Source organism: Balaenoptera acutorostrata, chromosome 8 (assembly GCF_949987535.1).
Source record: "Balaenoptera acutorostrata chromosome 8, mBalAcu1.1, whole genome shotgun sequence".
Lineage (NCBI taxonomy): Eukaryota > Metazoa > Chordata > Mammalia > Artiodactyla > Balaenopteridae > Balaenoptera > Balaenoptera acutorostrata.
The window spans coordinates 108,684,601-108,708,372 of NC_080071.1; the positions used below are offsets into that span (position 1 = coordinate 108,684,601).

Sequence of the window (23,772 nt, forward strand, 5' to 3'; positions counted from 1 at the left end):
AGGGCGAGGTGGTGTTACTTATCACTTTAGCTAAAGCTGGGGACAGATTTCATACCACCTTTTCTTTTTTTTTTTTTTTTTTTAAATTATTTGCTTTATTTATTTATTTTTAAATTGTATTTATTTATTTATTTATGGCTGTGTTGGGTCTTCGTTTCTGTGCGAGGGCCTTCTCCAGTTGCGGCAAGTGGGGGCCACTCTTCATCGCGGTGCACCGGCCTCTCACTATCGCGACCTCTCTTGTTGCGGAGCACAGGCTCCCGACGCGCAGGCTCAGCAATTGTGGCGCACGGGCCTAGTCGCTCCGCGGCATGTGGGATCTTCCCAGACCAGGGCTCGAACCCGTGTCCCCTGCATTGGCAGGCAGACTCTCAACCACTGCGCCACCAGGGAAGCCCCATACCACCTTTTCTAATTGGATGACTCATTGTGGGGAAAACTGCCCATAGGGTGCACTTAACCCTCCCGGAAGCTTTCCTGAGTAACCAAGGGCTGTTTTGGAGAGATTGCCACCATTGATCTAGTCGTTGGTCATGTGAGAGCTTACTCATGGTGTTTTCTGAAACACCTGCAGGTCTAAGATGCAAATAACAGTATTGTGGGGAGAGAGGCAAGTTAATACTGGAGCCCGCCCTCGCCACACACACACACAGACACAAAATCACAGGCCTGGAGGTGCTGGTGTGACCCTGGAAAGAAATTTCTTTACAATTTACAGTTGGGATCCACATGGTTCAGAGCACACAGGTTGTCAGGGCCTCCAGTGTGACCTTTAGCCTCATAGAAGGCATTGGGGTTTTCACTTGGGTTCACATTATTGCATTTAAACCTTGCTTTTGGGGGAACTGCCTGAGGGCAGGTAGGCAGTCTGTCTTGTTTGACTAGGCTGCCAGCTGAGTGTCATTTGTCTGTAACATGGCATGCTGAGCAGTGGCTGTGGGAATGGGGTGGAGAAGACATCTGGAAGTGTTGATAGGTGTTTTGTATGAGAGGCACAGGAGCTGGGACAGATGTTCTGATACACTTGTTGGTGATGGTTATCATTGTGGTCAGAGCCATCTGTCAGGGGTGGCAAATTCAGAAGTCAGTTAAATTTAAGGTGCTTATACCAGTTTGGGGGAACCTTGTCAGGGTGTTCTGCTTCATGAGAACTGCTCCGGGGCAATTCTGAAAGATAAAAGATAGTTAACGAATGATCCTTCCCACCCCTATCTCCAGGGGCACAAGCTGTTCTCTCCCTGGGTGGTGAGGTTATTTCCCTCCCTCCACCTCCACAAAAATGTGTGTGTCCCATTCCAGAAGCTATAACTTCACCTTTTTTCTAATCAACTCCTATTCCCTGAAGGGAGCTTTTATAAAACTTACAGAGACCCATTAGGTCCCCCACTCTGGCCTGAAGTGTACTCCACCGATGTGATCTAGATCATTGTCAGTCCAACAAGAGAATCCAGGAAGCTGAACCAGAGTTATGTTCAAATCCCCTAAGCCCCCTTTTGGCCACCTTGCCACATGGAAGATGTACCAGTCAGGCTGGCTGGGGGTACCTGAAGGGGAAAGAAAGAAACATTATGCACAGGAACGGTCTGGGTGGAATCCCAGGATTTCACACTGGTCTCTATAGCTGCCCCTGCCCCCTCTTCCTCTTTGTCCTGATCATCTCCCAGGAAACAGCAGAGAAAGGATGATCCCTTTCTGGGGATAGCTGTGTTCAGTGAACAAGCTGCCATTCTAAGATGTGTGTTCCAGGAGGCGATGAGGGAGGTAGAGGGAGAATTCTTTTTTAGTTGATTTTTGAGACGGCGGTTTCAGTGCTTAACAGTACCAAGTAGCTGTGGATGTTAGGGAGGTTTGGGAGGTCTACTGTGTTGGGAAGAAAGAAATTTTCCTCTACTCCTCTGAGGATTGTTTCCACGATTCACAGCCCTTAAGGGAAATGTCTTTAACCTGCCCCTCTGTGGTTTTCTAAGAGGTAGATCAAATAGCTGGGCCTTTGGCAACAGCTCAAGAGTAAGTAAAACATTAAGATTCATCTATGGGAATATTAGCCAGAGCTATGGGAACAGCCTTCAGTTCTGCCACTGAGCAGAGTGAACATGTCTGGTGTTGGTTTTTCACAGCTGGAGCTCGGCTGAACAGTCACAGTAGGCCAGTGGACACTGCTGGGTTTCAGCTTAGCCAAACCATCTGTGAACTAGGCCCAGGCATTTAGGGGAACCTTGCTGTGAACAGAGGGTCCTGTTGAGTCAGTAACTTTGCTTCAGGTGGTAGAGTGAAGAAGAAAGTTTTCCCCAAAGGGAAAGCTGCCACTTTTTCAAATCAAACGGATATGCACATAGGGCTCAACTTGCAAAGTTGTTAAACATATCATTTCCATTTGATAAGGGAACCTGTTTGGTTCTTCCCATCTTATTAGTCATTGAGCTGGAGTTGACTCACTCCCGAATGGGAATATTAGGCTGAAGAATCGCAAGCTGTGTCAGGGAGGTGAGGAGCCCAAGACCAAAAGGGGCCTCTGGGTGGAGGCTGACTTCCCTTTGCTAGAGGCTCCAGCTTGCAAAATCATCAGCCACAGTGACTGGTACCTCAAAGGGGTCGTCGGGTTGTAGGGCCCACAGGTGGAGACGTACCGCAGCTTGCTAGACCACTTTCAATGCAGCTGATTGGTTTGGGCGCCACTCAGGATGCTGCCTTGTAGGTTAAAAGACCAAGTAGAGTGTCCAAGTGAGGACTTCATCAATCAGGGCTCAACTGGAGAAGCAGCAGAACCGGTAGAAGACAAAATACAGAACGCACACACACATACCATACACATATCACACGAGGAACTGGCTTACTCCATGCTGGGGACTGGCTAAGTAGGTTAGACATTCAGAGGCCGGTAGTCAGGAAGGGCCCATGAGGAGCAGACTGGACCCCACAGACACCAGCTGAGGCTCATGGTCTCAAGCAGCGCTCAGGAGGGAGGACCCAAGGGAAGGGAGAGCAAGTGCAGACCCCGCTGTGATTTGGAGTCTCTGAGCTCAGGGACGCCTAAGTCCTCCTAAAGGGCTTCTAACAGATTAAGTCAGGCCCGCCCAGGAGAATCTCCCTTTTGATTAATTTAAGGTCAGCTGATTATGGACTTTAATTACATCTACAAAATGTGTATGCTACAAAGTACATACAAAATATGCTTCTTCCTCTGACATTCGGGAGAAAATATCCTTGTGACTCAGAGTAACCAGAAGCATGCCAGAAAGGGCATTCTGGGCACTCTAGCTCAGCCTGGCCACACTGACACGTCACAGAGCCGCCCCAGGCACACACCGTCTCCAGTCCCCAAAGAGACCAGCAAGGTGCTGGCGTTCTTTTTTGGTGGTAGGAGGCTGAGGAGACAGCTGTTGTTCCTTGATGGCCAAAGGGACTGGGCATTATGAATCCACCCACATAATCCCAAGAAACTTTACTTGTTGAGTAGAGCCCTGGATTTAGCTGGTGGAGGTGTGATAACAGCACAGGACCATTGAGACTGAGGTTTCTGACTTGCCAACCAACAGGACATTTTTTATATGTTGAAAACTTTGAACATCAGTGGGTAGGGCAATTGTGTGACGTCCCAACCCACCCACTGATGACAAACAGCAGGGGAGCTCCTCCCACTAGCATTTCTCTACCTATAGCTCTTCCTGATGGGGGAGAATCTCCTTTGGCACTGTAGACAGGGAAGTATAAGGATATATATGCATCATTTGTACAATCAGATGTAGAAACAACAACAGTACTTTGAATTGGCCTGAAGCATCCCATCTACTTCCTCATGTTAGTTTCCTTTCCCCGCTGTGAATCCTGTCCAGATCCCACTAGCTGAATCTGAGTACCTCCTCCTGCACAGGGCCGGGTAGGACAGTGACGTGGGTGCCTGTATCCACAGAGCCATAGCCATTTGAGTCCCTCCTTTCCCTGAAGTTCCTCAGTATGCTTGGGTGCATAAGGCCTTCAGTCTCTCTTGGGGACAGAGAGACCTCAGGCCACCCCTAATGCTCCTGCTTAAAGCAGATGTCAGGGTAGGGGGCAAGGGGAGGGATCAGGGTTACAGAGGGTTACTGGAGCTCTGTGCCAGTTAGCAGGGCACACATATGTTTAGTTTCATATGACCCGGTGGCTATTCATGGCTCAACTTAATGAATTTTTTTTCAGTTACCCAAAAGCTCTAGATCCCCACTGATGACATAATTTGTTTCAGCTCTGGGGACTCTACTTAACAGCTGCAGCCTCATTGCCTCTCATCTGGGGCCGCAGGGCTTGCCCCTCATTGCCGTGGTTGCACCCCTTCCCCTCCCACCCCGAGGAGAGTGATCAGCAACCAAAGGACGTCGGGCAGCTTGTTTCAATCCTACCTTTTGCTGCTCATCCTCTAAAGGTTAATTAACCCTTACAACCCCACACCCACCACTTGGAGAAGAGCATTTGCTTCTGGATCCCAGGGAATCTTCTTATATGCCCTAAACCCATGGGACCTTCGTCTTTTCTGTTCCAGAAAGCCATGTTTCTGCCAGCGTCCCATCCTTGTCACACACTGTCAAGAACTGTGAAGAGTCTTGAGATTTTATCCTACTCGGAAGCTGACAAATCAGCCTGTCACAGTTTACTGGTCGCTGGCAGAAGACATGGAACTCCTGGGTCTGAGATGAAGGACTGTATTACAGCACAGCCAATAGCATGAGCTCCCTGTTTGTGTCATTTCCTCTTGCCCCGTGAATCCACAGCTGTAGAGCCCTGAGTTTAGCTAATCCAAATGTTTTATAAAGAACTGCAAGCAGAGACTCCCCTGGTGGCCCAGTGGTTAAGACTCCGCGCTTCCATTGCAGGGGGCACGGGTTCGATCCCTGCTCGGGGAACTAAGATCCCGCGTGCCACATGGTGCAGTCAGTAAATAAATAAATAAATAAATAAATGTACTATTGAAAAGATAACGTAGCAACACTTAAAAAAAAAAAAAAAAAGAACTGCAAGCGAACCTGCCCAAACTTAGCCCAGAGAGAGACGTTATTTTTATTACAGTGGACAACAAACCAACCTGCTCTCTATTCTGGAGGGAGAGAATATCTCTGTCTTCCTGGGTTGTTCGCTATACACACATCCTTGAAAAGATATCTGAGAGCTACAGCAGCCAGCGCCTCTGCTCGCAAGACGTGCAGAAGCATGAGCGCGCCGTGGAGAATCGTCTCCCACGCACGCTGTACAAGGATTAACATTCTCACTGATGATTGCATATCAAGAAAAATCGGATTTACATTCAGTGTACCTTGTTTAAAACAAGAAGGAAAGTGCATGAAATATTCTTTCCGAATGGTTAAGTCTCAAACCCTTTGGAAAACTCAACTGCCCAGAATAGTTAGTTCTCTGAGAGTCTTACCTGCCTTGAGCAGAGAAAACAGATTATGATTTTGGGTATTTGCCCCAAATTGAAGGTCACAAAGGCAGGTCTGTGGAATTGTAGGTGTTGATTTGTCAGTGGGTGGTGTACTCAGGGTGAACAGCAAGGGTTCATTTACTAGAATTGATTGACTGACTCTTCCTCAGGAAAGGCCAGCTGCTAATGTCATCTTGCAGTAAAGCAGTTCTAGCATGGAGAAGTATTTGTGTGGTTGTCTGATTTAACTAATATTTGTTTTGCACCTCCTATGTTATCTTAAGCACCTAAGGTGTGAGACTTTATTTTTTTAACCTATCTTAAAAATGGCTGAGGTCAAAGACTTTAAAATCTTTCATAAGTTAATACATTGAAAATCTCTTTCTTAAAAGTTTCACGTCAGTGAAAGATGAATAAACTGATTTTTCTAATATAATAGGGTTTTTTTATAATTAAAAAAAATTTATTTATTTATTTGGCTGCGTTGGGTCTTCGTTGCTGCACGTAGGCTTTCTCTAGTTGCGGCGAGCAGGGGCTACTCTTCGTTGCGGTGCCTGGGCTTCTCACTGCGGTGGCTTCTTTCGTTGCAGAGCATGGGCTCTAGGCACGCGGGCTTCTGTAGCTGTGGTGTGTGGGCTCAGTAGTTGTGGCTCGCGGGCTCTAGAGCGCAGGCTCAGTAGTTGTGGTGCACAGGCTTTGTTGCTCCGCGGCATGTGGGATCCTCCTGGACCGGGGCTCGAACCCATGTCCCCTGCATTGGCAGGCAGATTCTTAACCACTGCACCATGAGGGAAGTCCCTATAGTAGGGTTTTGATTTGAATTATACAACTAAACATTTGGAAAAAAAAGACCAAGAGGTTTTCAAATATTTATTTGATTCTCACGTGGTCCTACTCTATAAATGTATAGTTTCATTTCTTAAAAATTATGCTTTTGAAAATTTTTATAGGAAATTTCTGTTAACTTTTTTCTTTTTATTATAATGACAAGCTTTTGGTATTTCATTGTTACCAAGATCTATTTTTAGAATAAAATTTTGTTTTCCATTTAAAAGTTTAAAAAAAATTATGCTTTTGAAGTAGGCCAGAATAGACTAAAATGGAATTAACATTTTAGGCATATTCTTAAATGTGACTTGATTATAATTTGTCATTCTTATGAACTTTAGTTAAATTGGAATTTTATATAAAGTTACTAATTTACCAAGGTTGTATTCTCTTTAAAAGGTGAACATTTCTCATTCACCTACTTAGCAGTGTGCTAGGTGCTCAGTATTTTTAAGAAGAGTAATAAAGAGAATGTAGGTTTTTTCCCTCTCTCTCTCTGGAGGCTTTTTCCCTCTCCCTTAAACAACTTTTTAAGGGGTAAAATGACATACTTGGATGATATTTAGTAGTATATATGTTTATTTACTACAAAATCATTGTCAGAATCATTTACATATTGAGTAATGATGAATCTTAGTAGAAGTCTTCTTTTTCCTACTTTTATACCTGATCATCTATGCCAGTTTAGTTTCCTCATGTAAAAGAACAATAAACTGTATTTCTTATCTTCTTTTTATTGATTTGTTTCAAAAGGAAGGCAAATAGATTCTTCGCCCTGTAATATTAGTTCCTAAATCTAGAGGAAAATTAAGCATTTAGTGTGAGTAATATACATATATATATTTGTATGTGGTTAGAATGTTAGTTCTTTGAAAGTTGTACCTTTTTCATATGGGTAAGACAAGGTTTAAAGCAAACTTCATATATGACAAATTTGATTTTACAATACTTAAATTTAGGGAGTAGATATAACTTTACAAAATATTGTAGTTTTTCAAAATGATTCACCTTAGGAGTCTGTTAATTTTCAAGTCGCATACACCCCTTGTCCTGCCTGTTGTGGAAAGGAAAGTCAGCCAGTGCACTTTTTGCCTGGTGGTTATAAAATCTTCTCCATGCTAACTGCCCGAGTGCTGAGTGCTTTTTCTACACTTAAAGCTTCTAACTCTTAAGGACATTTTGGATTCTCTTCCATTCTCTTACAAAAAGATCAAGAGCATGCTTTCTTCAAATACTGGAAAGCACTTTTTTTTCTTTTTTCTTTTTGGTAATACAGTCAGTTCTCATTATTCACAGATTGTGTATTTGTGAATTTGCCTACTCACTAAAATTTACTTGTGAGTAAAAGCAATACTCAGGCACTTTCTTGGTCATTCCCGGATGTGCATTCCCCAGTGACACATTTGAATCAACAAAATTCACACTACCAGCTGAGGTCAAACCAGGCAACTTGCTGCTGTCTTGTTTCAGCTCATACTGTAAACAGTTGTCTGCATTGTGCTTTATTTAATGCCATGCTTTTCACATTTTTATGCTTGTTGTTGGTGGTGTCGCTGTTTAAAATGGCCCCCAAACGTAGTGCCATCTAGTGTTCCTAAGTGCAAGAGGGCCGTGTGTGCCTTACAGAGAAAATCCGTGCATTAGGTAAGCTTTGTTCAGGCATGACTTGTAATACTGTTGGCTGTGAGTTCAGCGTTCATGAATCAACAATATATGCCAAATAAGGTGTCTTTCAACAGAAACGCACATAAAACAAGGTTATGTATTTATTGGCTGATGAAAATGTTGTGGCTAGAGGAACCAGAGGCTCCCCAGAACCTGGCCCTGTATTTCCCTAGGAGCAGTGGTTCGGTATTCACGAATTCAGTGTTCACGACCACTTTACAGACATTATCCACTGCGAGTAACCAGAATTGGCTGTAGTTACTTTTTATCCGCTGCGAGTAACCAGAATTGGCTGTAGTTACTTTTTTTTTTTTTAAGCTGAGAGAGAGGTCATCAGTTGAGTATTTTATGCATTTGCATGTTTTGTGCTTATCATAATGCTGGGCTCTGAGCTTTTTGTTCACCTCAGGAGCCAACCCCCACCAAGCTGGTTTACAGCTCTTTAGCTCAGAACTTTGCCTCGGGGAGAGGAGCCAGCTTCGGAATGAGAGCTGTTAGGCTGTTAGGGAACCTGGCTTGCAGCTTGTCTTGACTTTCCCTGACCATTCCATGCTGAATTTCCACCTTCCCTGTTCAGGCCGCTGGGTCCTGGGCCATAAAAAGCAGCTTCAACCTGACCCGTAAGGCTGGTCCAGGAGGGGAGGGTGCTGGGCTACATCCATTCTTGGCTCTGATGATGCAGTGGTTACCTGTCAGGGACGTGGGAGCTCCATGTGAGCTCATTCCTGCATGGGTTTTGTGTTTGCTTTGTTTGTTTGTTTTTAAGAGTTTTGCTTTGCTTTGGATATGGGTTTTTTCTTCATTATCCCAAACCAGCTGGGTAAGGTACCAGCGAGAACAGGTTTTTTTAGGCAGGGAAGTTTAAAGACCTTCCTAAGCCCTAGGCACTGTTAACTTTTCAGATCCCCACCCTACATTGTAAAAAATGGACTTATATCCTGTATTAAATCAAACATATATAAGTCGAGTTGAGTTGCTGTTGAAATGTTACGTGTTGTAGGTAGTTTTACTTAAATGTTAATTTTGATTTTTAAAGGTTTTCATATTCTGGAGCAATGAGGTTTTTCTTTAGGTCTCAAACATTTTCATGGCCCTGGAAGAGCTCACAGACCCTGGGTACTATGTCTGTAGTGCAGGACTGGTGTGTCAGGAGGAATTCGGGCGTCCCTCAGCCCTGCAGTTATCCAGACATCGATGGGGGCTCTGCTGTGCTTCATGACGCACACGCTGCTGGGTTTACAAAAATAAACCATGAACAGATGACTGCAGTATGACACGGTCAGGCGCTGTGGGGGGACAGAGGGGGCTTTCGCTGAGCTGGGGCAGAGGAGGAGCTGACTGATGCTGTCCTGGGGCAGGTGGTCCCGGGCCGGTTTCGGGGGCTGCCTGCCTGTGTGGTGAGGTGAAGAGGCGAGGGGCACAGGGAGTCTGGGGAGAAGCTGGGGGAGGAGAGGTGCGGAGGAGGCTTGGAACAGCCTGCTACGTGTGGAAATCACGGGCAGTTGTTGCTGCCGGCGTGACATGTGCAAAGTGGGCTGTGGTGGGGACGAATACCATCCGAGGGGTAGGGAGGGGCTGAGTATGGAAGGCCTTTCATGCACCTCGGGCAGGTGTAGACTTATCCTGGGCATGTGACCTGCTCCTAGTGCTCTCACTGCTCAATACTTTCCGGATTTAGTTGGCGTCCCTCAATACGTGTCAGTAGTATAACTAAGTTTCCGACCCTCTCTGTTCTGTACAGTGTTTGATAAGTTCTGTTTTGTTTGCTTTGTTCAGTTAGCTCTTTTTTCTTAAAGGAAGTAGAAATACTTTAGCTTTAAAAATAACTTTTTGTTGCTGTATACCACATACATCAGAAAAGTGCAAATGTAAGTATACAGGGAAATTAGCCTAATTCCAAAACACATAGTCATTATTAAAACATCAAGCAATATTAAAGATATATAAACCAAGTAACAGGCAAGAGCTAATATTCACTAATATGTCATAGCCATCTTTTAAAGTTAATATCCCTGGATCCATTTCACCCTTTAATGTCTGCAGGGGATTTTATTTTATGGCGTGACATATTTACTTAACTAGGTCTTCATTGATGAACATTTAGATGGATTCTAATTTTTATAAACTATTAGAAACACATCAATGAAAAAATCTTCCTTGAATGTACATCTTTGTGCACTTATCTTCTCTTAAATCAGTAAAATGATTTTACTATGAAAAATTTTAAGCATATAAAAAAAAAATTGAAAAAAAAAAAAAGAAAAAAAAATTGAGTAGTATGATAAGGTCCCACATACACCCAGCTTCAGCAGTTACCAATGTTCTACAATTTTTAAAATAATCTACACATCCATAATTGTTTTCCCTCTGTCAGAGTATTTGAAAGCAAGTACCAGTCATAATACCATTTCACCTATATACCTCAGTCTTTTAAGTTAAAGACTCAGAAGCATAATAATATTAAATAAACAGAGTTGATATTAATTCCTAATATCATCTAATATTATGCAAATAAGGATCCGTGCAAGGTCTAAACATTGGTTGATATTTCTCTTTTAAGTCTCTTGGTTTATAACCTTCCTCTCCTTCTATATATCTCATGCTAATTATTTGTTGAAGAAAACAAGTCATTTATTCAGTAGAATTTTCCACAGTCTGAACTTGGCTGATGACCTCCTTATGGTGTCATTTAACTTGTTCTTCCAGACACCATCATAGCCCATAAACCAGGAGTTAGATCCGGAGACTTGATTCATTTGTTAAGTTTGATTACTAAGTTCAAGTGTTGTCAGCCCCTGCAGTATTCATTCTAAAGTTTCCCATCAGTCTTTTACCTAATGGTTTTGACACCCCTTTATGATCATTGCCTACATTCATTATTTCATTAGGGTTTTCAAAATGATGGCTTTTAGCAACTTTTGAGATAATTGTAGATTCACATGCAGTTGTAAGAAAGAATACAGAGTGATCCTGTATGCCCTTCATCCAGTTTTCCCCAAGGGTAACGTCCTGCTTCAGTGTAGTCTAGTATCACATCCAGGGAACTGATGTTGATACAATCCATGGACCATATTTAGATTTCACTGGTTTTACATTTTCTTATGTATGCATGTATGCACGTGCATGTGCATTTAGATTTATGCAGTTTTATCACATGTGTAGATAAATGTGGATAACACCATGGTCAGGAATCCGTTCCATCACAAGGATCTCTCATGCTACCCATTTATAGCCACAGCCACCTCCTTCCCTCCCCGCTGACCCTCCGGAACACTGTTCTCCGTTTCTATAATTTTGTCATTACAAGAATGACATACAAATGGGACTACGCAGTATGTAATGTTCTGAGGTTGGTTTTTTTTTTTTCAGTTTAAATTCCCTTAAGATCCATCAAAATTGTTACGTGTATCAACAGTTTATTCCTTTTTATTACTCAGTGTTTCATGATATGAATATACCACAGTTGGTTTAACCATTCACATGTTGAAGGACATTTGGGTTTCCAGTTTTGGGGTATTACACGTGAATATGCTATGATCATTCATGTATAGGTTTTTGTGTGAACATAAGTTTTCATTTCTCTGGCATAAATACTCAAGAGTGTATTTGCTAGGTCTGTGATAAACACATGTTTAGTTGTGTAAGAAACTGCCATTCTTTTCCAGAGTGGCTATACGGTTTTGCATTCCCATCAGCAATGAATGAAAGATCTAGTTTCTCTGCACCCTCACCAACATTTGATGTTATCACTGTTTTGTTTTAGCCATTTTGATAAATATGTAAATCATGATTTTTAAATTCTATCGTTCCTTTAGTGCGTTTTAGCTTTAATTCTTCTATAAAGAAGAACTTTTTCATTAGCCATTTGGTAACCTTGAAATACAGTCTGTATAAGAATTTGATTATTTTTCTTATTTTCAATGCCCACCTCCCCACCTTGGTAAGCCAGTTTTCAGAAAAACAAATAAGTGCCCTTTTAGCTCCAGAGTGACTAATTGGCTTTTAAAACCGTATCGTTATAAACACATGGATTTTTAAAATATTTGATGTGATTATCTTCCAGGTAAATTAGTAGAAGAGAAATTGCCATGTCAAAGGGTAGGCAAATTTAAAATTTTGATATAGATTACCCCACTCCTCTCCAGAAAGGCTGTATCATTTTATGTTCTTAGCAAGAGTATATAAAATATTTATTTTTCTATACCCTTGCCAACACCGGTGTGGCCAGTTTTTAATTTAAAAATATTTTACCAATCTGATGGCAACTTGATATCTTACTATTTCTATTTTCAGTTCTTTAGTTACTAGTAAAGTTGATCATCTTTTCATGTTATTGACTTCTTAACAATTTAGCCAATTGCCTCTCTGTCCCTTCATTTGAGGAATGCCTTTTAAACTTGATCAGATTCATTTTTTTAAAGTAGGTCAAGCCTTCTGGGAAAATGTCACATTTATAATTTGTAATACTGGCTTTCCAAGCTGTCTCTACAGTATGTCTGGCTCTCTAAACTAACAAGCTGTATTTCCAACAGTCCTTGAGGCAAATTAAATAATGGCTTCATTCTGATAGTAGCTAATATGGTTTAGTTACTGAGTATAAATTACAACAAATTTCTGATGAAGATGACCATATGTTGTTGACCAAAATTAGATATTAATGCAAATTTGGAGTTTTAAATTGAAAACTTCAGCTATTTAAGTACAATATATGGGCAGCTTTTTATTAAGTGGATAAAACAAACCTACAATTAGAAAAGTTTCATAAGGCATGCATATGCTAGCTTGCCCAGCCTCCTTGGTTAGACCATTTATATCATTTATTTCATTGTACCTGGGAATCTCTATCTTTATCTGCTGCCTACATGAGCTGTCTTTATGCCCAAACCTATTTAATCCCAAGTAGACTGTTGATAAAAGCAGCTACTATTTATTGAGGTCCAGCTGTGTGAGATCCAACTATGTGTTGGGGCTAAGAGGTAGAGTCAATAATTAAGTTAGATCTGTCCAGCTCTAAACTCTTTGGGAACTTGGACTGCATTACAGGGCTTCCCAGCATGTTTGGATGTATGTGTGTGGTGTGCTTTGGAGGGCTTCTTTGTTGTTTTGGGGGCTTGGTGAGAGGAGGAAGAAGTTGGTCATAATTTTCACAAACCTGTTAACACTGCTTCTAAAATATGGAATCTTTTATAATATCCCTTTCTTGAGAGAGATTCTTTATTAAGTACCTCAGTATATTTTAAATTGTAAATGTCTTGCTGAACTGCCATTATTTGGTAGATTCTATGGTCAGAATTTTTGGGAAGCACTGTAAAACCAGATTTAATAACAAATAGTGTATTTTTTTGGAACTTTTTATGTTCATATTCTTTGTCCACTTTTCTGATATGTTTTACATTTTCATTGTTGGTTTGTAAGGGTTTTTTGGTTTGTTTGTTTTGTTTGTTTTTTGGTCATGTTTAACCACACTAAAGAATGCAAATAAATAAAAAGATATTATTTTACCTATTGATTTGGATAAAAGTAATAATAATTTTTCTATTATAATACCTAGTGTTTGCAAGGAACACACTGTTCATGGGAAAACTGATGTACACCTCTGCAGAGCAATTTGGCAGTATCAAAAAATCTAACAAATATGCTTATTCATCTTGAGCCCAGGTTTTCTACTTCTCATGAGTCATTTCTCATGTATGTATATCAGAGCCTTTCTCATGGGTGATATATTTGAAAATAAGCTAAATGTCCAATAGTAAGATGTTGGAGGTAAGGAGTATGGAATGTTGTACAGACCTTAAAATCATTGAAGAAAAATATTTAATACATGGGAAAATGTGCATAAGAAGTTAATTTAAAAGGCAGATTATAAAGAGCTTGCACTGTATGTTCCTAATTTTAAAACTTTTGTATATATAAGTCAAAGTATGTAGACTTTGGATTCTAAATCAAACAAGCTAACTGTAAAAAAGACATTTTGGAGACAGAAAATCAAACATGGACTAAGTATTAGATGAAATTGAGTATTTGCTATTAGTGTTGTTAGGTATGATAATGACATTTTAGTTTTTTTTTTAAGTGTTCAGTGTTAGAGACACATACTGAAGTGTTATAGGGTGAAATTATATGAAATCTGGAATTTGCTGCACAATACTCAAAAATAAAGGAATTAGATAACAACAACAAAAAATAACAAATAGTATTGTAGCTAATAATGGAATTATCAAAAGATTTAATTTAATAATGGAATTATCAAAAGATTTAATTTAGAGGGAAAATATTATTTTTAGTTCCTTAAAAACCACTTGTTTAATTATAAACAGTATACTAATTATAATTGCAAATTATTTTATGCATTAAAACAGCTGAACCTTTGCTTTTCATGCAGAACATGCTGTATGTTCTCTCAAACTTCATAAAATATTTGTGTAAGCATTCTATGATTCAGAGAGACTTTCTAGGCCAAATTAGTGTGGCTTATTTGTGTATATTATGAAGTATTCCAGACACACTAAAAGGCTTAAAGAATAGTAATTTATACTATTCCTATACCTAACATCCTACTTAAGATATAAAATGCAACCAGTATAATTGAAACGACGGTTTTACTTCTCCCTAATTGCATAATCCTTTCTTTGCCTCAGAAAGAACAATTAATCATCTCCTTTTAAACATAATAAAAGCTACGCTTTTGAACTTTATGTAAATGGTAGTGTAGTCTGATGCTTTTGCGGCTTGATTTTTTTCCATTCACCTTACTGTTCCTGAGATTTCATCTGTGTTGATGTGCATAGTTCAGGTTCATTCATTTTCGCTGCTTGAACTAATTTCACTGTATGAAAATGTCATAATTATCTATCCTCCTGCTGATGGACATTTAGTCATTTCCAGTTTTTGCGATTAACAAATGATGTTACTATTAATGTTCTTTTTCAGTTCTCCTTGTGCCATGTGTGAGAGAGTCCCCAGGACACCTACCTATGAATGAAATTGCTGGATTGAAAGGTATGTGAATCTTCAGCTTTACTAAATATTGCCAAATTGTCTCCAAAAGTAGAACCTGTTTGGATGCCAGCCTTAACTGGTTCTGCACCCTTGTCAACACTAGGTATTGTCAGACTTCTTCGTGTGTCAGTTTGATGAGTAGTATATCTCATGGTTATTTTGAATTTCACTGATTACTGGTGAGGTTGGACATCTTTTTTTATGTTATTAGTATTACAGGTTTTTTTTCTTCTGGAATTTTATTCTTAATATAGCAAGTTCTTATTAGTTATCTATTTTATACATATTAGTGTATATATGTCAGTCCCAATCTCCCAGTTCATCCCACCACCACCACCCACCCCCCCGTCCCCTGCTCCCTGCTTTCCCCTCATTACAGGTATTTTTTTAGTACTTGCATATTATGGCTGTAAGTTGTATGCAAAGTTGAAAGCATGAAGTAGTTGCTACTAGTTAGAAATATACCATAATTTTATTTTTAAAACATTGGCAACGGGGCTTCCCTGGTGGCGCAGTGGTTGAGAATCTGCCTGCCAATGCAGAGGACACGGGTTCGAGCCCTGGTTTGGGAAGATCCCACATGCCTCGGAGCAACTAGGCCCGTGAGCCACAACTACTGAGCCTGCGCGTCTGGAGCCTGTGCTCCGCAACAAGAGAGGCCACGATAGTGAGAGGCCCGCGCACCGTGATGAAGAGTGGCCCCCGCTCGCCGCAGCTAGAGAAAGCCCTCGCACAGAAACGAAGACCCAACACACCCAAAAATAAATAAATAAATAAATAAATTCATAAAAAAAAAAAAAACATTGGCAACTTTGCAGAGTTTTTGGAGGAAATAGTTTGGGATGATTTTTCGAACAGTGCATTAGAGACAGCATTGGATTTGGAATTAAATTGGTGCTTGAATCCTGGCCTCATTTTTTATCAGCTATATGACCTTGGGCAATTAGTGCAATCTCTCTGAGTCTTTCCTCATCCTTACATGAATATAATACCTCCTGGTTTGATGATAGAATTAAATCTGTAACAGTTTTTGCCTGGTCATCAAAGAAACACGTGGTCTTGTGTTATTCTGATGGCAGATTATGTGTTTTTCTGTTGACTAATTCTGGACGCTTTTCATCGAATACTGCTTTCAGTTGGTCTAATTGGGAGCAGTACTTGTTGGAATTAAACGTTTGGTTTTCCAGAAGGAGCTCATAATAGAGGACTCCCTTCCAATCCCACCATATACACAACATCACCTTCTTTGGATGAAGACCGGCCTTTGGTGTGGTCAGTGGTGGTTTATTTTGCCTGCCCCACGATCTCTTCCGTTCCACATTATTGTACAGTATCCATTTTTTCATCACCTGTCACAATTTGTTTTAAAAACGGAACGTTTTCATCATGTTTAAGTAGAGAATCGCATACGGGAATATGGTCAAGAAGGTTTTTTTTACTTAACTTATGTGGAACCCAAACATCAAAGCAATGAACATAACCAAGCTGGTGCAAATGATTTTCAAAGCTTGATTTGGATATTTTGAGTACGTTGGCTATCTCCTGCGTGGTATAATGTTGATTCTTCTCAGTTAATGTCTTGGTTTGATCGCTACCAACTTCAGCTGGTCTACCCGACCATGGAGCATCATCCAGTGAGAAATCTCCAGCACGAAACTTTGCAAACCACTTTTGACATGGTTATGACACTTATGACACTTCAATCAGTCATAGCACCTTCTCCATACACTGCACAAATCTTTTTTTGCATTTTGGTTTCGTTTTTACCTTTCCTGAAATAATAAAGCATAATATGCCAAAAATGTTGCTTTCTTTTTTCCATCTTCAATATTAAAATGGCTACACAAAAATTCACCAATTTTGATAAGTCTCCTTTTAAATGCACTCTGATATGACCGCTGTCACAATACAATCTAGTATAATTGTTTTGAATGAAGTTAAAGACAACCAAGTGCTACTAGAGCCATCTTACAGAAAAAACCGAAAGAACCTTTTGGCCAACCCAGTACATAGTTTTAGGATGAAACAAACATATTCAAATTAAATAATAGTGTGGAAGATGGATGATACCGTGGCACATGATTAAATCCTTCCTGAAATCTGGCAGCATTTGTGAAATTAAAATGCAGCCTGGGGCTTCCCTGGTGGCGCAGTGGTTAAGAATCCACCTGCCAATGCAGGGGACACGGGTTCGAGCCCTGGTCCAGGAAGATCCCACATGCCGCGGAGGAACTAAGCCTGTGCGCCACAACTACTGAGCCTGCGCTCTAGAGCCCGCGAGCCACAACTGCTGAGCCCGCATGCCACAACTACTGAAGTCCGTGTGCCTAGAGCCTGTGCTACGCAACAAGAGAAGCCACCACAGTGAGAAGCCTGCGCACCGCAGCAAAGAGTAGCTCCTGCTCACCACAACTAGAGAAAGCCGGCGCACAGCAACGAAGACCCAACGCAGCCAAAACAAAAAGAACAAAACAAAACAAAATGCAGCCTGATAGTTGACGCTAATATAAGTGTACTTCATCTCAGGGCCAAATGAGGAGATCGCTGGTGTACCAAACCAGAGCGGTCACATGTTTAGTGCAACCCCACTTCTCCCCATACATGCACACCCACACCCTTGAGTCAGTTGTGTTCATCTTCTGTGCCCTGTCAGTTTTCTACCAGTCAGAACATCCGTGACTGTGATAAAGCTGTCCAGGATCGCAGTGGGTAGGTGGGAGTGACCTTGGGACCCTTTGGTTGCCCCAGAATCTGGCCTGGGTGTGGGGGCTGTGTTGTTAACTGTGCAGTGTGGGAGAGATGGGCTGGGTGCCCAAGAGCTGATGGAGGAAGTGCAGCCTTGTAGATAATTATGAGTTGATGTTATTGTCCCTTGCCACAGGAATTTCTTCACATGGCTTCCGAAGATGTGACCGTTACGGTTCGCCTCATTCGTTCATTTGAGCATCGCAATTTCAGACCTGTAGTATATCATGGAGTTCAGATGGACCAAACTGTAAAGGAATTTATAGTATTTCTAAAGCAAGGTATGAGACATCTCAGCCACTTTGTTTTATTAGTGTTTTGAAAAAAATTGTTGACTCTTAGAGTGATAGTAATCTTTAAAAAACACTTGGAAAGATATTAACCTGTGTTCTAAGCCAGGTGTGAGGCTGGCTCCTGCTCTGGGCCTTGGCATCAGCGGCAGTGTTTCCCTGAGGCTTATTTAGCAACATGTTTGCCCTCATCAGAGATTGTCACTATCATGTTTGGCTTCTCCCTTTTTTTTTGTTTTTAATTAAAAAAAAAAAATTAAGGTCTGTGTTTGCTTGTAACAAATGGGTTTACGTATTTGGAGGCCGATTAGTAAGAGAACGTAGTGTTACCCGGCTGAGCACAAGAGGGCCTTCTGGGGAGTGTGACAGGAAGGTGGCAGACCTCTGTACAGCCAGGAGGTCACGAGAGCTGCTGGTCATTGTGGGCACAGAAGTGACAGCCAGCCTCACTGGTGCTACTGTATCATTTCAAGCTTAACATGCAGCAGGCATGAATTTAGTCTTCATTTTGATTGGTGGGTTTCTAACCTCTGTTTTTAATTACTGAAGTGTTCCAATCATCAACATTTGATGAAACATCTAGAATAAGCTTTTATTATTATCTTATGGTATAATGTACAGATCTTAGTGTACTGTTCTATGAGTTTCGACAGATGTAGTACTTTATATCCAACTTAATTTTTTTAAACTGACATAATTTCAGACACAGAAAAGTTGCAGAAACTGCTGGATGCTCTTCACAGATTCCCTAGATGTCAACATTTTGTTACATTTGTTTTTCTCTCTCCTCCTCCTCCCCCCTTCCTCTCTTACTCTCCCACTTCATTTTTTTCTCTGAACCTTTTAGAAGTATGTTGCAGACATGATTTCCCTTTTACCTCTAAATATTTCAGTGTGTATTTTCTAAAAACAAGGAATTCACTTAAGTAAACCTAGTACAATGATGAAAATCAGGAACTTAACGTTGAAACAATGCTATTATCTAATTTACAGACCTTATTGAGATTAATTAATTAATTATTTAATTCCTTTAATCTGAGTTAATTTCTTTATCCTGGAGTCTTTTATTGTATTTCATCACATTGGCAATTTTGAATAGTACAGCCCAGTTATTTTGTAGAATGCCTCCCTCAGGTGGGTTTTTCCAGTGTTTTCTCATTATTAGATTTAGGTTATGCTTTTGGCAGAGAAATCATTGAAACAATGCTGACTTCTCAGTGCATTTACACTAGGACGCGCATGCTGTCGACTGCCCCCATTACTGGCAATGGTGACTTTAATCAGTTGGTTAAGGTGATATCTGCCAGGTTTCTCCACTGTAAATCTTTATTGTAATTGAAAAGTAACTTGTAGGGGTATATTCTGAGACTATGTGAATGTCCTGTTGCTTCTCAAACTTTCATCCACTAGTTCAGCATCCTTTGATGATTCTTGCCTGAATCAGTTATTATGATGATAATTGGCAAATGGTGATTTTTCTTATACCATCATTCCTTTTAGATACATTAGTTGTTTTTCTACAGTAAGGAAGAGCTTTTTACCCTACTCCCCCATTCTCACCCCCCGCCCCATTTATTTCATCTTTTGTTTATATCACTGTGGACTCAAGGATTCTTACTTTATTCAAAGGATTATAATTCTTTACTATTATTATTTTATTTTGATGCTCTACTCATCCCCATTTTGGCTGGTGGTAGCCCCTTCAGTCTGGGTCCATGTCTTTTTAACATGTCCCCAATCCTTCTTTGAGCACTTCCTTACTTTTTGGTCTAAGATATTCCAGACATGTCCTGTTCTTTCTCTGCCCCAGCCCTGGGATCAGCCGTTTCTCAGAGGATCTCTGATTTTGTTACTGGAGAATGCTATTGGGAGACCAAGATCTTGGTTTATGTGTGTGCAATGTAAGTATGTATAGCTAACTTTAAAAAATGTAGTTAATTCTTGACATTTTACTTCCTGATTGACTTTGTAAAATTTCTAAACTCTTCTCCCTTACTTTTTTTTTTGGTCTAATTTTGAGTGGTTTCACTGCTCAGTATTACTTGCTTAAGAAGAAAGTGAGATATATAAACCCATAGGGAAAACAGACTAGTCAGTCTACTTGTTACGGAGAGATTGAGAGTTGGTACTGAGATATTGCCAATTAAAGAGGGTCCTGCTTTTGAAAAGATATCGCCAAAAGCATATTCAGGTTTTGAAATAAAAACAAATCCCTATGTTTTTTATTTCAAAATCTTTGTGTGTGTTATGGGTTACAGTGTTTCTTACTGTTAATACAGTGAGTGCTGTGGTGTTCTTGGTACAGTGCAGAATAGGTTCTCTGAAGTCCTTGAGAATAAGATGTAATCTTCAAGCTGCTCCAGTGCCAGGGGAAGATGTATTCTCCCTGGGGTCTCTGTGTCCTTTCCTTCCCAAGTACCATAGAACGCTCCCCATTAGAGCAGTGGCGTGGATTACAGCTAGACGCTCAGCCCAGCCTACTCACATCTTTCACCTGTGCTACTAATAGTATATCCACTACTTGTTTCTGTTGTGCATGTGGGAAATGTGTTCCACTGATTAAAAGGTAAACTTTGGGGTTCAGACCTTTTTGACTTGTGTGCTCTGTGCCTGTCTTTGTCATCTGATTTGAGGTACTGTGGAACTCTGCAAAGATGGTGAATTTACCCTTTATGAGTTGTGTACATAACAAAGACCAAATAGCTTATTACTGAGAAATTTTTGAACTAATAATAATAATAGCAAGCCTTACTTTGTATCAGATACTGTGCTAAGAACTTTAAGTAGGTTATCTCATTTCATCCTCACAGCATCCTTCTAAATTAGGAACTGTTATTATCTCCATTTTACAGATGAAGAAATTAAGGAACAGAGAGAGAAGTTAAGAAACTTGCCTGAGATTACGAGGCTAATACAAGGCAAAGCTACAGTCCAACCCAGGCTGTTCAGCTGTGCATCATGCACTCCTAAACACTACACTAAGTTGCCTCTTTATTTTTGTCTACTGCCTTGCTTGCTTAAGAGGATCCCTGAAGTAAATGGATTCACTCAGTGTCAAAAGAGTCTTTGAATTTAGTTCATCTTGCTCTAGTGTTTTTTTAAATTGAAATGTAGTTGATTTACAGTGTTTCAGGTATACAGCAAAGTGATTCAGTTATATATATACATATTCTTTTTCAGGTTCTTTTCCATTATAAGTTATTACGAGATATTGAATATAGTTCCCTGTGCTATACAGTAGGTCCTTGTTTACATATTTTATATATAGTAGTGTGTATCTGTTAATCCCAAATTGCCAATTTATCCTTCCCACCCCTTACCCTTTGGTAACCATAAGTTTGTTTTCTATGTCTGTGAGTCTATTTCTGTTTTGTAAATAAGTTCATTTGTATCATTACTTTAGATTCCACAAATAAGTGATATCATATGATATTTGTCTTTATCTGACTTACTTCACTTAGTATGATAATTCTAGGTCCATCCATGTTGCTGCAAATGGCATTATTTCACTCTTTTTTATGGCTGAGTATATATATGTATATGGATTCCATTCTATATGTGTACCACATCTTCTTTATCCATTCATCTGTCAATGGACATTTAGGTTGTTTCCATGTCTTCGCTATTGTAAATAGTGCTGAAATGAACATTGGGGTGCAAATATCTTTTCAAATTAAGAGTTTTCATCTTTTTCAGATATATGCCCAAGAGTGGGAATGCTGGATCATAGGGTAACTCTAGTTTTAGTTCTTTAAGGGACTTCCATACTGTTCTCCATAGTGGCTGCACCAAGTTACATTCCTACCAACAGTGTAGGAGGGTTTCCTTTTCTTTACACCCTCTCCAGCATTTATTATTTGTAGACTTTTTGATGATGGCCATTCTGACTGGTCTGAGGTCTGGTCTGACTGGTCTGACCTCATTATAGTTTTGATTTGCATTTCTCTAACAATTAGTGATGTTGAGCATCATTTCATGTGCCTGTTGGCCTTGCTGTAATGTTTTGAACACTTAAAGCTGGAAGGATGTTTGACATTGTGGCATAGAGAATCTTGCACACAGACGGAAATGTTCATTGTGGTGAATGACCTTTTGGGGTTATTTTAGATGCCTTCTTGCCTTTCTAGCTGTTTTTTTCTTATCATAGTCACTTTTCGCCATCCATAGCTTAACCTTGTCTCTTCCCATAAGTGTCTGTTTTTCCCCCTTAGCCAAGAAACTTTGGTTAAATTTGATCCATTCTGCATTGAGAATCATTGTACTACTACACCATGCCATTAAAATCTAAAGCTGTATAAATATAGTACATAAGTATAGTAAATATAAACTAACACTTACAAATAAGTATAAATATATCAATAATAAATACTTAAGATTATATTTATATGTAAGCATATAAATATAATAAAACAAACAAATCTGTTATTAACATATCTGATGTTAATCAGATATTCTGAACATAGAGGTATCATATATTACCTTATATAGATGACAAATTTTCTAGATTCAGAATAAATAAACCAATTATCTAGATAATATGACATTTTAATTAGTCATTGATTTGGAAGCATTTTAATACTTTGTAATACTTTAGATCTTGATTCTGAATGTAAAATTATTTCATCTATTAAATAGAGGAAAGCTGTGGAGATTTTATCCAACCTTCCAATTCAGAACTCATTCTTCCTACCCCGTTACTCCTGGTGATATGTTACTTTGTAGAGCAGTCTATTCTATTGGGTGACTACTAGAATAGTTAGAAAGATTTTCTTTATCTTTTTAATTTTTATATATTTGTTTATATCTAATTCTCCCCTCCACAGTTTCCCCTATTTTAACATCTTACATTAGTATGCTGCATTTGTCGCAATTAATGAACCAATATTGATGCATTATTAATTACAGTCCATAGTTTATTCAGGTTTCCTTAGTTTTTACTGAGGTCCATTTTCTGCTCCAGGATCCCATCCAGGATACCACATTACATTTAGTTGTCACATCTCCCTAGGCTCTGTGAACTGTGACAATTTCTCAGATTTTCCCAGTTTGATGACTTTGACAGTTTTGGGGAGTACTGGTCAGGCCTATCATAACATGCCCCTCTGTTGGAATGTTCCTGATGCTTTTCTCATGATTAGACTGGGGTTATGGGTTTTTGAGAGGAAAATCACAAAGATAAAGTGTCACTTTCATCACATCGTATCAAGGGCACCTACTTTCTACATGATTTATGACGGTTGATGTTGACCTTGATTGCTTGGCTGAAGTAATGTAGGTTTCCCCACTGTAAGGTTGTCTCCCTGTTCATAATGTACTCTTTGGAAGGAAGTCACTATGCACAGTGCGCAGTTAAGGAGTGGGGAGTTAATTTATTTGGAATTCTTTTGCATGGGAGAGTTTATTTATTTTGTTACTCAAATTACTCTAGATTTGGTCATTGGAAACTCTTATCAGTTGGCTTCTATGCCCCTTTGACATATGCCGTCTGTGTGTAGTTCTGGTACTTTAAGATGTTCCAGGCTCATTTTGTGTATCCTGAGCCAGTCCTAGCATCAGCCATTTCTCTAGGAGCCCTGGTTGTTTTATTGGAGAATGGTGTTAGAAGCCAAGATCTGACAGCTAGGTATGCTCTTCACCCCTGGGGTTTCATTTCTTCTAGGCTCTCTTAACTGACAGAGCAAAGAAATATATGAACCTGTATACTTATACATATGTGTAAATATTTTCATGTTTACCCTCTGAATCTGTATGTTAAACATGAATTCTTACTGATGTTTCCAACTCTAATCCATTATCACGTGGCTCATTCCGGCCTTCTCCCCTTGCTTATCTGTATGTCGCCAATCCAACAGT

General features: G+C 40.0%; 1 protein-coding gene across 5 annotated transcripts in view; it reads left to right on the top strand.

The window, feature by feature from the left end:
* The window catches only part of C8H2orf76 (chromosome 8 C2orf76 homolog), an 84,002-nt gene that overhangs the window by 13,459 nt on the left and 46,771 nt on the right, over positions 1-23,772 (top strand). For 4 of the 5 annotated variants that reach the window (XM_007169263.2, XM_007169269.2, XM_007169267.2 and 1 more), the window contains exons 2-3: positions 14,816-14,884; positions 17,766-17,910. In XM_007169263.2, coding sequence (XP_007169325.1) covers positions 17,778-17,910 — 133 coding nt within the window. In that variant the 5' untranslated portion in view covers positions 14,816-14,884; positions 17,766-17,777. Of the gene's footprint in view, positions 1-9,193; positions 9,288-14,815; positions 14,885-17,765; positions 17,911-23,772 lie in introns of those variants that run through there. The other variant, XM_028163301.2, reaches the window with a different exon arrangement.